General features: G+C 35.4%; 1 protein-coding gene across 1 annotated transcript; it reads left to right on the forward strand.

The window, feature by feature from the left end:
* Positions 1 to 416: 416 nt before the first annotated feature.
* On the forward strand, positions 417 to 6,348 carry LOC125032391 (putative male-specific lethal-3 protein-like 2). Its single transcript, XM_047623488.1, has 11 exons — positions 417 to 583; positions 729 to 770; positions 1,704 to 1,809; positions 2,026 to 2,223; positions 2,457 to 2,593; positions 2,803 to 2,937; positions 3,361 to 3,503; positions 3,747 to 3,840; positions 4,081 to 4,289; positions 4,933 to 5,017; positions 5,232 to 6,348. Exons 1-11 carry the CDS (start codon positions 417 to 419, stop codon positions 5,296 to 5,298), a joined length of 1,383 nt encoding a protein of 460 aa, XP_047479444.1. The 3' UTR covers positions 5,299 to 6,348.
* The last annotated feature ends 7,501 nt before the right edge of the window (positions 6,349 to 13,849 follow it).

The raw sequence follows: 13,849 nt of genomic DNA on the forward strand, positions 1-13,849 counted from the left end.
ACAGTAGAGTGATCAAAGGTCAGAAAAATGGAGAGTGTGCCATTTGCTGTCAATTGAAAAGGCCCAAAATGTGTACTCACGCTGGTTTATTTGAAGTCAGGTCATGGGAAGCGATGGTCAAGCGGATTTCGGAGACTTTGTGTCCATGTTGTGAGCCAAAAGGTCGCAACTACCACCCTGCCACCAGACTGTAAAAGGCTATTGATTGAACACCTTTATACATTGGTTGCAGGAGTAGTAATAGGGGACAATCGCTTTGACTCTTTATTTAGAAAAGTACAAGCAACACAGATATAGATCACACGAGACAAGTCTTGGGTAAGCGTGGAGTGCGGAAAGGTCGCGGTCAGTCCTGCGGGGCGGAAGTGACCTGAGCCATCCCGCCCTAGCAAGGTCACCGGGGCGACCTTGCCAGGATGAGCGCTGGGCATGAATTCTCTCTGACTGGGTCATACTTGGTCTCAAATACCCGGGGACTGCACGTAGGGGCGCCACCGTCGGTTAGCTTGGGTAAGCCCCTCGAGGAGCCACGTGGCAAGCATGTGGCCAGCAAGCAGGCCAGTGGTTCTCTATATGTACACGGGTATACTCTCTCTCTCTCTCTCTCTCTCTCTCTCTCTCTCTCTCTCTCTCTCTCTCTCTCTCTCTCTCTCTCTCTCTCTCTCTCTAAAATGTTTGATTATGGCAAGTAGAATTATATACAGATGAAAGCTTTCTTTTCTTTACAGATCCATCAAGTCCAATCGGGTGTTGATTGGAGGACCTTTATAGTAAGTAGTGATTTTCAGAAATTCAATACTTCATGACCATTACATTTGCATTCTTTTTCACTATTTGCTTATTATATAGTTTTGTTGCCTGTCCATAGTATTGCATGTTATATGTATTTCACCTAATAGAAATGTTCTGTAGATACATGGCATTTTGATAAAATTATGTAAAAAAAAAAAGAATAAAAAAAGCATTTATGAGACTATACAGGTATCACTGATATAACTGTATAAATGCAATCTTAAAAGCATGATTTAATAGCCATTTGGTAAATACAAACTTTCATGAATTTTAATTAAAGATATAAGAGATTTAAGTGTACACATTGCTTCCATACATTAGATACGGAAGGTAAAAGACTATGTGTTTGATATATATAGAAATTCCCTTTCTCTTTGGTGTATTAGAAATTATAGCTAGGATGTAATCATGATTTTCAAGCTATATCTCCTCCTTAATGTTTTTCTTTAAACCATTGTCCACTGTTGTTTTGTTTTGTTGATTTGGTTTACACATAAATGTTTTGACAAGCCCATAGTCACCAAGTATTAGTTCCTAGGTCTGAATCATTTTTCTTTTTCAGGTTTTTGTTTCCAATGCTGTTATAATCATTATTAACATTATTTTTAATATTGTTGACATTATTATATTATACCATTATTAATAATAATGATAAGAATAAAAATTATACAAAGATGCAAGTAATAGATGAAGTTAGGTAGACCTAGTAATTGACTTTAAGGTAACTAAGCAATTGGGTGCTATCTATATGTAAATAAAAGTGATAAACTGAAATTACAGTGGACAAGGCATGTATAATGCCCTCCTAGCATTAATGAGATGATTTCTCAAAATTTATTTTGACTTAACACAGATGAGAATATCAGATTAGTTGTTATCCTGGTTATAATATCCTCTTTTTTTTTTATCAGTAAAGACAGGAAGCGCAAGAGACGGCTCTCAGAAACAATACGAGAAACAATCGAGAGAGAGAAACGAAAACGAGAACAGCAGGAAGAATCTGAAACAAGCTCTCAGGTAAGAGATCAGTTGTTGTCATCAGCATCATCATCACCACCATCAATGTTATTGTAATTGTGGGGTTTTTTTTCTCTCTTTTTCTTTTTTCTTTTCTTTTCATAAGCATAACCTTTACATCAGAAATTTTATTATTGATACTGTTTAGAAGAAAAAAAGTTTTCCCTGTTATTGCCTCTGCTGGAATCATAAAAGTGTGTCACAATTTTTTCCCAGACTGGTACAACGGGCACAGAAGAGGATGATCTTGCTTCTGCAACCTCAGAGGTTGAGAGCACCACCGCTGAGGAGGAGGAGGAGGAAGAGGAGGAGAGTGACGAGGAGACAATAGAGCGCCTCTTCCCTATCAGCATCCCAGAGAACCTCAAATATGTCTTAGAGAAAGATCGTCAGAACATTAATGATAAGGATATGGTGTGGATTTTATCAACGTGATTGTTTATTCATTTGCATTTATTATGAATGAATTTATGGGCAGTCATAAGGAAATTAGATTTTTCATAGATTTTTGCATTTATTATGAATTAATTTATGGGCAATCATAAGGAAATGAGATTTTTCATAGATTTTATGGTTAACTGCATTGTTTTTTATATATGTTATGTTACCATTTACATAATTAACTTTGATTTTCTTCCTTGCCAAAGCTTCTAGACCTTCCAACTGAAAACACAGCCTTGAACCTATTAGAAAATTATGTGAAATTTTTCGCTGTCCGTTACCTGGCTCGCACTAAAGAGAAAAGGAGAAGTGAAGTCAAAGAAAAGGACAAAACTTTCCTGACGTAAGTGTATGAATATAGTTTGATTGAGCTGGAGTATGGGCCAGTATCATTTAGTTGTATGCGTTATTTTATTTTATTTTTTTAAATATATCCTGGGCAGTTTAATGGAAAAGGAAATATAAAATTGTAAAAAGTTTTTATTATAAGGTTTGCAGGGTTTTTTTTTCTATTTACTTACATATACATGATTTTTATGATGTGCCCCACAGCCTGGACTTGTGCAAAGAGGTAATGGATGGAATTCGTATTTGTTTTGATTTCCACATTGAAACACATCTTTTGTATGCGAAAGAACGAAGACAAGCTGAGCGCCTAAGGAGTGCGCAGCCACTCTATGCAAAAAGGTTTGTAGTTTTGGTTTTGTTTATTTTTCTTTTCAATTATTTTCTTCTTTTCTCTGTGCATTTTTTTTTTTTTTTTTTCTGTTTCTGAACATTTTTTTTTTTTTTTGTATTCCTTTCTTCTTTTTTCTTCATCTTCATCTTCTTTGTCTTCTGTTTTCTTCATAACTAGCATGATGTTTTTTCACGTTCTTCAACTTGTTCCTCCAAAGAATCAACACTTCATGTTTATTGGGTAATAAACAGTAGACCTTTTGAACCACAAGGTTCATTTTGATGGTTTAATACATTATATAATGTGGATGTCAGAGATTATATACATCTGTAGATAATAAAGGAATCATGGTCACTAAATGTATATTACACATTTCCATGGTTTGAAGGCTTCCACATGCTTATGTCATTGACTTTTGTTCCTGCTTTCAGATATTTAGAACCAACAAAAGACTTATCACTGGCTGTTGATGATAAAGAAAATTTTGAGGGCATGACAATAAACAAGGAAGAGCCAGATGAAGAAGGGAAGTCGAAGGTGGATAAAGCCTCAAAGGAAGAGGAAAGAGCCAAAGGTTAGTGTAATTTTGTAATTCATTGTTTCTGGTTTGTCACTTATTGATAGGAACGGTGATACTAGTATCGTCTGCCAAATAATGGTGAAAGTAGTTTACGGTCTGTGGCCAGTTATAGATTTGTCATTGATTCTACTGTTAATTCTTCATTGTAGATTCATTGTTATATAGGGTTGTTTATCTGTTCTGTGATATCCTGAATTCCTCATTGTTTTAATATTGTCTCCTCTGATTATAAAATAGATACACCAGGGCGTCGACAGTTGCGTTCAAAAAGACCACTTTCCGGGGACTCAAGTAGTACTGAGAAGGAGAAGAACCTTACAAATTTAGCATGGTAAGTGCTTTCTTGTCTTAAAAGTTACTCTGTATTGATTATGAAGTCATATTTGAATACAGCTGTTTTCATTGTATCTTTGGAACTAAAGGGTGTTATTGTAAACTCAGAACTGTATCAAAATAGTAGATGTATTATTGGGATTATGTGAGAGTGTACTATGTTTCTTTGCATTACCATATAACATTGTTATTTATATTTAAGGTTGATGTCATAACAGAATGTTTTTTCTTTAACCAGTGAATCTGGTCGTAGTACCCCAACTACTGTTACCTCTGGTGCAAGCATAGCAGGGATAGGTGGCTTGGCAAGAACAGATTTCACTTTGCCACTGAGTTATCGTTCAATTCAGCCTCATCTACAAGACTGGACATTGCTCCCAGAGACACACCGAGACCCTCCTCCTCCTTCACTCATCTATGGACCTTTACATCTACTAAGGCTGTTTGGTGAGAGTTCTTTGTTTTCTTTCATTCTTTTTTTCTTTCTTTCTTCATAGATGATTTATCACTGTCCAGACCTTTTGGTCAACACACTCACATTCTATCGTAGCATGGATAGACCATCCCTCATACCTATGAAAAGTATTATCTTATCATATCATACGTAGTTACACATGCTCTAAATTATGAGGCTAAATAGTTGTTCACAGCTTTGGCCCAAGCTGCTGTCATTGAGAAACTTCCCCGAGAAAGTAGGCTTAAAGTCTCATTTATGCAACAATGGGTGATATGGAAAACAAGCTGTTGCTCATACTCATCACTGATGTAATCCAAGGGAAAGGCAGAAACCATGTCCAAGTACAGTCAGTTATTCTCAGGGTTTAGAATCTGTTTTTTTCTTCAGCTAGATAAGCTACATATGTCCGTGTGCGTGCGTGCGTGGTGCGTGCGTGCGTGCGTGCGTGCGTGTGCGCGTGCGTGTGTGTTTGTGTGCGTGGGTGTTTGTGGGTGTGTGTGTGTGTGTTTGAGTGTATGTGCGTATGTGTTCATTTATTTTTTTGTAGTTTTTTGTTTTCAAAGTACAGTAGTATTATTCATATATATAGGTAAAATACTATATTATATTTTTACTATTATTGTTCTTTTACAGTGAAGTTACCAGAAATCTTGTTCCGCATGAATCTCCCAGAAATCAAAAGAAGGATAATTATCAAACACCTGGAATTATTTTTAGAGTAAGTAGAAAAACAGTATTTGTAGTTCATTAATGTACAATTTACTTGAAAAGACTTACTTGGTACAAGATTATATGACTTTCTGTATTTTGGCTTATAAACTTTCTTTTATGTTAGATTTGATGCTGTTTCATAATCTTATTTAAGAAGGAATTACATATACATGACTTATTGTCAAATACTAACAAATTTTTACCTTGGTATCTCACCTCAGGTATGTCAGCAGTCATAGTGATGAACTTTTCATGGAGTCCCATTACATTCCAAATCCAGACGTGTAGCTGACTTTTATTAATGGAAGGAATTCTTATTGGGCCAGAGATATGAATTCAGCTTCGTGTTCTTCAAAACAGCAGTGTGTAAAATTGAAGCAACAGAAGTGTTTTGAAAGGAACTGAATGACTTTTTTTCAAATATTTGTCTTAAAAGTACAACTGCAAACAAGAATATATGATGTATTATATGTTCACCAGAAACTGTGAATTATGTATCAGTTCTAGAAAAGTCTAAAGAGTTGTGCATCTGGAAGCTAAACCAGCCATATCAAGAAGGAAAATTCTTTTCAGACATATTTATTCTAACTGATGTTGGGAATACATTGGAATTTTTCATTACCGATGACTAGCTTTTGCAGTTTTTCGAGAAAGTTTATTTATATTACTGATGGGGTATCCATCCTTTCCTGGAAATAAGATTGTTTTAGGATTTATCTAGATATTGGGTATTTTGATGTATGTTACATGCATTAAAATGCCTTTAAACATACATCTTAGATTATTATTAACTCTGTAGAATTACAGAAGATATATGATTGTGTATCTCCTAATAATTTTATAGATAACATGTGTTTTTATAAACTTAAAATAATCAGCTTTTTGTTGTTCCTGTATGAAAATGTAGATGCGGAAGAAACTTCTTAAAAATTTTTACTTTGATGATTTAAATTAAAAGTTAGTTTTAGAAACAGTCTCTAAACAGAGTGATTTTGTCATAGGCTAATAAACTCATAAGAAAATGTAAATAACTTTTAGCATTGGCATCTGTCAGATATAGAAATAAAACTAAAGCAACATGCTGCTGTTAACTGACTTTCTTCTAGATTGTAGTATTGTGTATTTGAACAAGAATTAAAGATTCTGGATTATTTTTTATTGTTTTGTTATTACTAATATCAATTTTGAATTTACTGTGTTTGTTATATTTATTGAATCTGGGCCACAGTATTCTTCAAGTACATTATAGTAGACAAGATGAGTGAATGTTACACAGCTCTTTTTGTAAAATAATGATATTTATGTATGTGATTCACAAAATAAAAATGTTAGTATTGACTTGTGTTGTTCATAATTAGCTAATTCTAAAGGAGATCTCTTATATTATTTTATATTTACCTAGAGACCAATTAAGAGTTATTGCTTTTCCTTTTAAGTATAAGCAGTTAGGAAGTAATATTAATTTCTTAGGAAAAAACAGTACCATTTAGTATTTACTGTTTATTAACTACATTGCCCTAACCCTGAAAAACTGATGGAGAGGCACCTCTGGACTTCATCCTAGTTTGAATCTAGGAACTGCTACCTGAGACTCAAACTTGTAGGCAGAGTAGCTCCTATAAAATGCATTATGGGAGCCACCACAATTGGTAAACGTGTGTGATTGTGCAAAGCAATTTGAAGTGTTACAACCAGGCTGGATGCACAAATGGCAGCAGGGTTATGGAGTGACAGTGCTTAGCCAGCCTTTCATCTATTCAGCACAGATCTTACACCAGTTAATTATTAAGTGCTATATATCGACAGCTGTTGGGTAGTTTTGGAAAGGGTAAAGATTGGTAAAGGGTAGGATGAGTGAATGAGTTAAGGTAGGATTAGGCAGGGGGGGGATTACATCAAATGAAGTTGTGTATGCATCTGAGGAAGAACAGATTGTCAAAGCAGAAAGTGTAGGTTTCTATAAGTGTGTCTAACAGGTTGGGAGGTCGGTGAAGGGAGAATAGGTGAGGGAAAGCAGAGGTACAGGCTGCAAGAAAGCGTGAACATGACAACAGAATGTGAAGTTAAGGGTGATCCCCAACATTGAGCCATAGTCCCTGTCTCCTGTGCCCCCCCACAATAACAAAGAACATGGGGACTGGGGGTTTTGAGAAGGAAAGAGAAAGCTGGTAATATGTAGTGCTGACTATGATATTGTTTTATAAAATATCTGTGCTGATAGATGGTTCCACAAGTGCTAAGCAACCAAGTAATCAGTTAGTCAATCTCGTGACCTCACCTAACTTCAACTTTCCTTGTTTTAGAGATGTTTTTTTTTTTTTACTAATGCTATCAAAATTGATGTTGATATTATTATAGACATTATAAATATTATAAGGTTTTTGACATTACTACTAGCAATATAAGATAAAAGAAAATATTTTTGAAAATCAAGGAAATGGGTAAACAGGTGAGATAGGTAGTACTAGAATTTGGTCATTGGTGACTTAAGTACTTGTGGGGCCTTTTATGTGTAAGGGCAATTATTAACCTAAGCACACATTGAGCATGTCATGCATGGCCATGTCATCAATCATTATCTTTACATCAATATCTAATATATGCAGCCAACAAACTCTTTGTGGTTGTAATTACACGTGACCATTAACTGTGAGACTGGAGGTGCTATTATCATTTTAATTATGTTCACAAAATGATTAAATTTGACCATGATAAGGTTTTTCATGTCACAATGTACATATGATTTTATACATCAATCAATGTAAATATTTAATTTTCTCTAATACTGTCTTTGGCTTTTAAGCTGATATCACAGACATCCATGGAAACATTTACATTGTATATATTCTTACATGATAATAGCATTTCCTAATGGTGTTATTTTCAGTTTCTTCTCCTCCTTCACTTTAGGTGCAATTCCGTAACCTATCTTCTTAACCCATGACTGCAGGGTAAATGTACAGTCAACATTTTTTTTCAACTTTATTCACACATAGATGGCTCAGTGCTCAGCCACCAAGGAGCCTTATTACAATGTTATTAGAAATACTATTAGCAATAGTAACTGACTCCTTGATGTTTAACAAAAAACATAGTGGACATGGCATGTACTTTTGCCATCCAGGCATAATAGCTGAAGAAGTGTAATTTTCGGTGGCCTCAGAGAGAAATTTTCTTATTAACCCATTACTACCATGCCCAGTGTGAATTTAGTCAATTACTAATCCAACCTATCTCACCTGTTTATCTTCCCCCCTCAGTGAGGGAGGTGAGGTCCAGCACCTCTTCAAGGTGGTTCCTCCTTCCCTCTGAAACCCAAAGGCTGTTTCACTTCAGTGAGGGCCTGCACCTCTTCATGTATGTATGAATGTATATATGTATGTATGCATATATATATGTATGTATGAATGTATATATGTATGTATGCATATATCTATGTATGTATGAATGTATATATGTATGTATGCATATATATATATGTATGTATGAATGTATATATGTATGTATGCATATATGTATGTATGTATATATATATATATATATATATATATATATGTATGTATGTGTGTGTGTGCATTCATATATATATATATATATATATATATATATATATATATGTATGTATGTGTGTGTGTGTGTGTGTGCATTCATATATATATATATATATATATATATATATATATATATATATATATGTATGTGTGTGTGTGTGTGTGTGTGTGTGTGTGTGTGTGTGTGTGTGTGTGTGTGTGTTTGCATATATACATTAATATGTGTTTGTGCATATATATGTGTGGGTATGCATATATATATATATATATATATATATATATATATATATATATATGTATTTCTTTAATGAGGCCATGGCCGTCCCTTGTGTTCCTTGCGGAGATTGAAAATCATGGCTATAACCATTGATGGGTTATTATAATTTTGGGTTTTCTTTGGATTGATTATGATGAATTCATGAATATTGAATTACACATTACGAAATGGAACACTAATAAGTAAGGAACCGAAAGTTTTTTAATGAAAATATTTTCAAGGCGTAAATATGTTTTTAGCAAAGAAGGATAACGGGTATAACATATAACGAGTTTATATTCCTAAAAATCAAGCTTAGAAAAATATTAGAAACTTCATATAATATTTGATATGAATTTGTAAAGAGGTTCAATTCGGTTTCGAGAAGACGGGTTCGAAACAAAAGTTAATGTAGGCAGGTGCATAGGCCTACCTGGCAGTAGGCGATATAAAACTGTACGAAGTAAGGCTGTTTCACGGGGCTGAGGTTTTTGGTTTAAAAGTTTCTCGTCAACTGATATATAATAAGTTACATGATTATTAGTATGATTTTTTTTTTTTTTTTTTTTTTTGTAATGTGTAAAATAATGGTACTCTATTCCAGCCAAGGGCAGAGAGACATTAAATTTTGTACCAGTTGACATCACAAGTTAGCACCAAGACAACAATTATCCTTGTTACCTTACTCTTGAGAGTCGCTAGGGGCGAGGTATGTATAGATGTACGTGTGTTAGCACTGGTTGCAAATATTCCCAAAGTATTAATATTAAATATTATAAGTTCCATTATTCGTCTGAAGAAACGTCACGATTTATTTTCATTTATAACTGTGGCCGTTTTCCTTTTTATCTTTGTATACACGTTACTGTGTTTGATTTTATGTCATACACACACAGACACACACATATAAAATATATATGTATATATACATATATATATACATGTTAATAATAATAATAAAATTATATATACAAGTATAACACGAAAACAAACATAAATATGTAGGTAAATCCATATATATATATATATATATATATATATATATATATATATATATACATATATATGGACTCTTGTGAGTCTCAAGTGGCGAGATATGTATAGATGTACTTGTACGTCCATAGTGTTAATATTAATTATTATTAAGTTATCTTTATCAACGAGATTATTTTCCTCACAGATGGATTTTTAGCCGAGTGTATCTACTACCAAACCTCCAGGTGACGGAGAACTTCAAGATTCAAAAGTTGCAGTCAAAAAGGTACGTATTTTTGCTTTTCATTATGTACAGACACACACATACTCACTAAGACTCACACACAAACATAAACAAAAACACACGAACTCATACTCACACGTTCACGCACGCACACACACATATATATCAAACACACACTTGTACACATACTTATTCGGTGTTAGAATCTCTTTTAATTAGAAAGATGCCTAATTTTAACTTGAGCGCTGGTCAGTAGCGCTTTTTTCCTTTTCATCTTCGTGTACACACACACATATATAAAATATATATGTATATATGCATATATACATATATATATATATTAATAATAATAATAATAAAATATATATCAGTATATCACAAAAACAAACATAAACACACACACACACACACACACACACACACACACACACACACACACACACACACACACACACACACGCACACACACATACATACATACATACATACATACATACATACATACATACATACATACTTACATACATACATACATACATACATACATACATACATACATACATACATACATACATATATATATATATATCCATGTGTGTATGTATTTACATATATATATATATATATTTACATATATATGTATGAAAGGAGAAAACACACTACCGTGTTGATACTATGGTATAAAAACCCACAATGTAGAATGTTTAATTGAAAATAAACTACAGTTTCGGAATCCACCTGGATTCCATCTTCAGGTCTGAAGAGGCAAGGAAGAGGAGGGGGGTATAAAACAGAGGGAGGAAAGGCAACGGGGAGACACGGGGCAGGTGAGGACAGACGGACGGAAACGAAGGGAGGTCAGATTAGGTCGGAGGGTCGGGCGGACTGTGTGAAGGGTGGCCGGCATACGGGAGAAGGCGAAGGATGTGGGAAGCGAGGTGACTGTCAGCAGGAGAAAAGCCGCTGTTCAGGTTGAAATTGGGAAGCAGCTTAATTAGGGAAGATTCCACCAGTCTGCGGGCGTGGACGTCAGCGGAAGGAAAGATAATTCGCGCCGCTGACCAGTCCATCAGATGGCCTGTATCCCACTGATGGCAGAAGAGAGCGTTGTTTATGTGCTCCCTGGAAACAGCGTACTTATGTTGAGACAGGCGCTTAGTGAGACTGGCGCCCGTCTCGTCAAAGTATTGTTTGTCACAGGAGGTACAAGGAATAGCATAGGTGCCCACCTTCGAGGAAGAGGGTGGGCTGGTGTGGACCAGGTTACGACGGAGAGTGTTCACCTGGCGAAAGATCAGCCTGCAGTTGAGAGTGTGAAGAGGGCGGCGGAGAGAGTAGATCTCCTCAGTGTAGGGCAGGCTGAGGAGTTTCTTTAAGGGAGGAGTCGTCTCAACATAAGTACGCTGTTTCCAGGGGACACAACAACAACGCTCTCTTCTGCCATCAGTGGGATACAGGCCATCTGATGGACTGGTCAGCGGCGCGAATTATCTTTCCTTCCGCTGACGTCCACGACCGCAGAGACGACGGCCTACGTTTTTCTGTATACAGGAAGCCTACAAATAAAGATCAATATATCCATTACTACTCCGTCCACATCAACAAAACAAAATCTGGCGTTGGAATTGGCTTCCTTATCAGAGCATTGAGGATCTGCAGCCCTGAATTTCTTCAGGATGAGGTTGCCTATATAATTAATTCCTTCATGAAGCATAAATATCCCAGAGGCTTCCTACTTAACCTATATATGTATGTATGTATGCATATATATATATATATATATATATATATATATATATATATATATATATGTATGTATGTATGTATGCATATATATTTATGTGTATGCATGTATGTGTGTGTGTGTGTGTGTGTGTGTGTGTGTGTGTGTGTGTGTGTGTGTGTGTGTGTGTGTATGCGCGTGTTTATGTTTGTTTTTGTGATATACTGATATATATTTTATTATTATTATTATTAATATATATATATGTATATATGCATATATACATATATATTTTATATATGTGTGTGTGTACACAAAGATGAAAAGGAAAAAAGCGCTACTGACCAGCGCTCAAGTTAAAATTAGGCATCTTTCTAATTAAAAGAGATTCTAACACCGAATAAGTATGTGTACAAGTGTGTGTTTGATATATATGTGTGTGTGCGTGCGTGCACATATATAGAACTTCCGGTCGGGAAGTGGAGGCGTATAAGGAACAGATAAACCAGGCTTATCGGGAACAGCATCTTTATTTTCAGACGTTTCGGGTGTAAAGTTCGTCACCCATTATCAATGATTAGCTGTACAAATAACACGACATATAACTATGAAGGTTTAGAAACAATATAATAATTTTAAATTGAATGAGATAATATTATCATGAGAAATAATTCATATAAAAGAGCAACATATACAGAGAATGACGCGAACACACCTGTCATCTGTCATTTCATGTTTACATATGGTGATATAATTGGAACAACGGGATGTATAGAAAATGTAAGAATGTTTAGAACAGGGTCAACTATTGTAATTGTGAGCGGAGCAATTCAATGTCAGTGGAGGCTAAATATTCATTAAGCTTCGGTTGTCCCTTCCATATCCACAAACTTTCTAATATGGAGAGGTCAGAAGCAAAGGATGAAGAGTCTATCATTTTGAAATCATGTCTTGACAAGCTATGGTTATATTGTTGACAATGTTCACGCACCGGGGAATTCATGGGTTTCCCTAGTGGTCTTCCCGTTCTGTATGAAACACCTTTATGTTCATCTGCACGAATGAAAAGATTCCTAGAAGTCTTTCCAATGTAAGCAGCATTGCAGCTGCTGCACGTGAATTTATAGACGACAAATGAACATAATAGGTTGGGAAGCTTGTCCTTTACTTTGAAGTAGTGGCCAATGGTGTTTGTGGACGTGAAAATTATCCTTAGATCCACATTTGAATAGTGTAAGTTTACAAGGTTTAACAATTTTCTTCTGATAGTATAACTCATGGGGCCTATGTATGGAAGATTTATGTGGATTATATTTTTGGTGGCAAGTTGTACTGGTTCTCTTTTTACAAAGAGAACCAGTATAAATATATATGTGTGTGTGTATATATATATATATATATATATATATATATATATATATATATAATCATCATCATCATCATCAGCCTGGGTCAATGCACTGCAGGACGTAGGCCTCTCCCAGTCTTTTCCATCTTTGTCTGTCTTGCGTCTTTTGCTTCCAGTCTTGGCCCGCAAATTTCGTTATTTCGTCGCGCCATCTTGTCATAGGTCTGGCCCTTGGCCTCTTTATGTTATCTATAATCCAGTCTGTTACTTTCTTTGTCCATCTGTTGTCCTGTCTCCGACATATATGACCTGCCCATTGCCATTTTTTATTTTTGATGTTCCCGATTATATCTTCTACTTTTGTCTGTTCCCTGATCCACGTCGCCCTCATCCGATCTCTTAGACTAATTCCCAGCATCAACCTCTCCATCCCTCTTTGGGCACTTATTAGTTTCCTCTCTAGTAATTTGGTTGTAGTCCATGTTTCTGATCCATAGGTCATAACTGGGAGGATGCATTGGTTAAAGACTATTCTTAAACATAATGGCAAGGAGCCTCTTAGTATGCTACTGTGTTTGCCAAAGGTGCTCCAGCCTAGACTGATGCGTCGCTTAATTTCCTCTTGGCTAGATGTGTTTGTCTGTATGAGTTGCCCTAGGTATATATACTTGTCTACCACCTCTAGCGCTTCACCTTGAACAAGTATATGTTTGAATTGAACTCTACTGTTGAACATGATCTT

This window comes from Penaeus chinensis, chromosome 14 (genome assembly GCF_019202785.1).
Source record: "Penaeus chinensis breed Huanghai No. 1 chromosome 14, ASM1920278v2, whole genome shotgun sequence".
NCBI classification, from domain to species: Eukaryota; Metazoa; Arthropoda; class Malacostraca; order Decapoda; family Penaeidae; genus Penaeus; species Penaeus chinensis.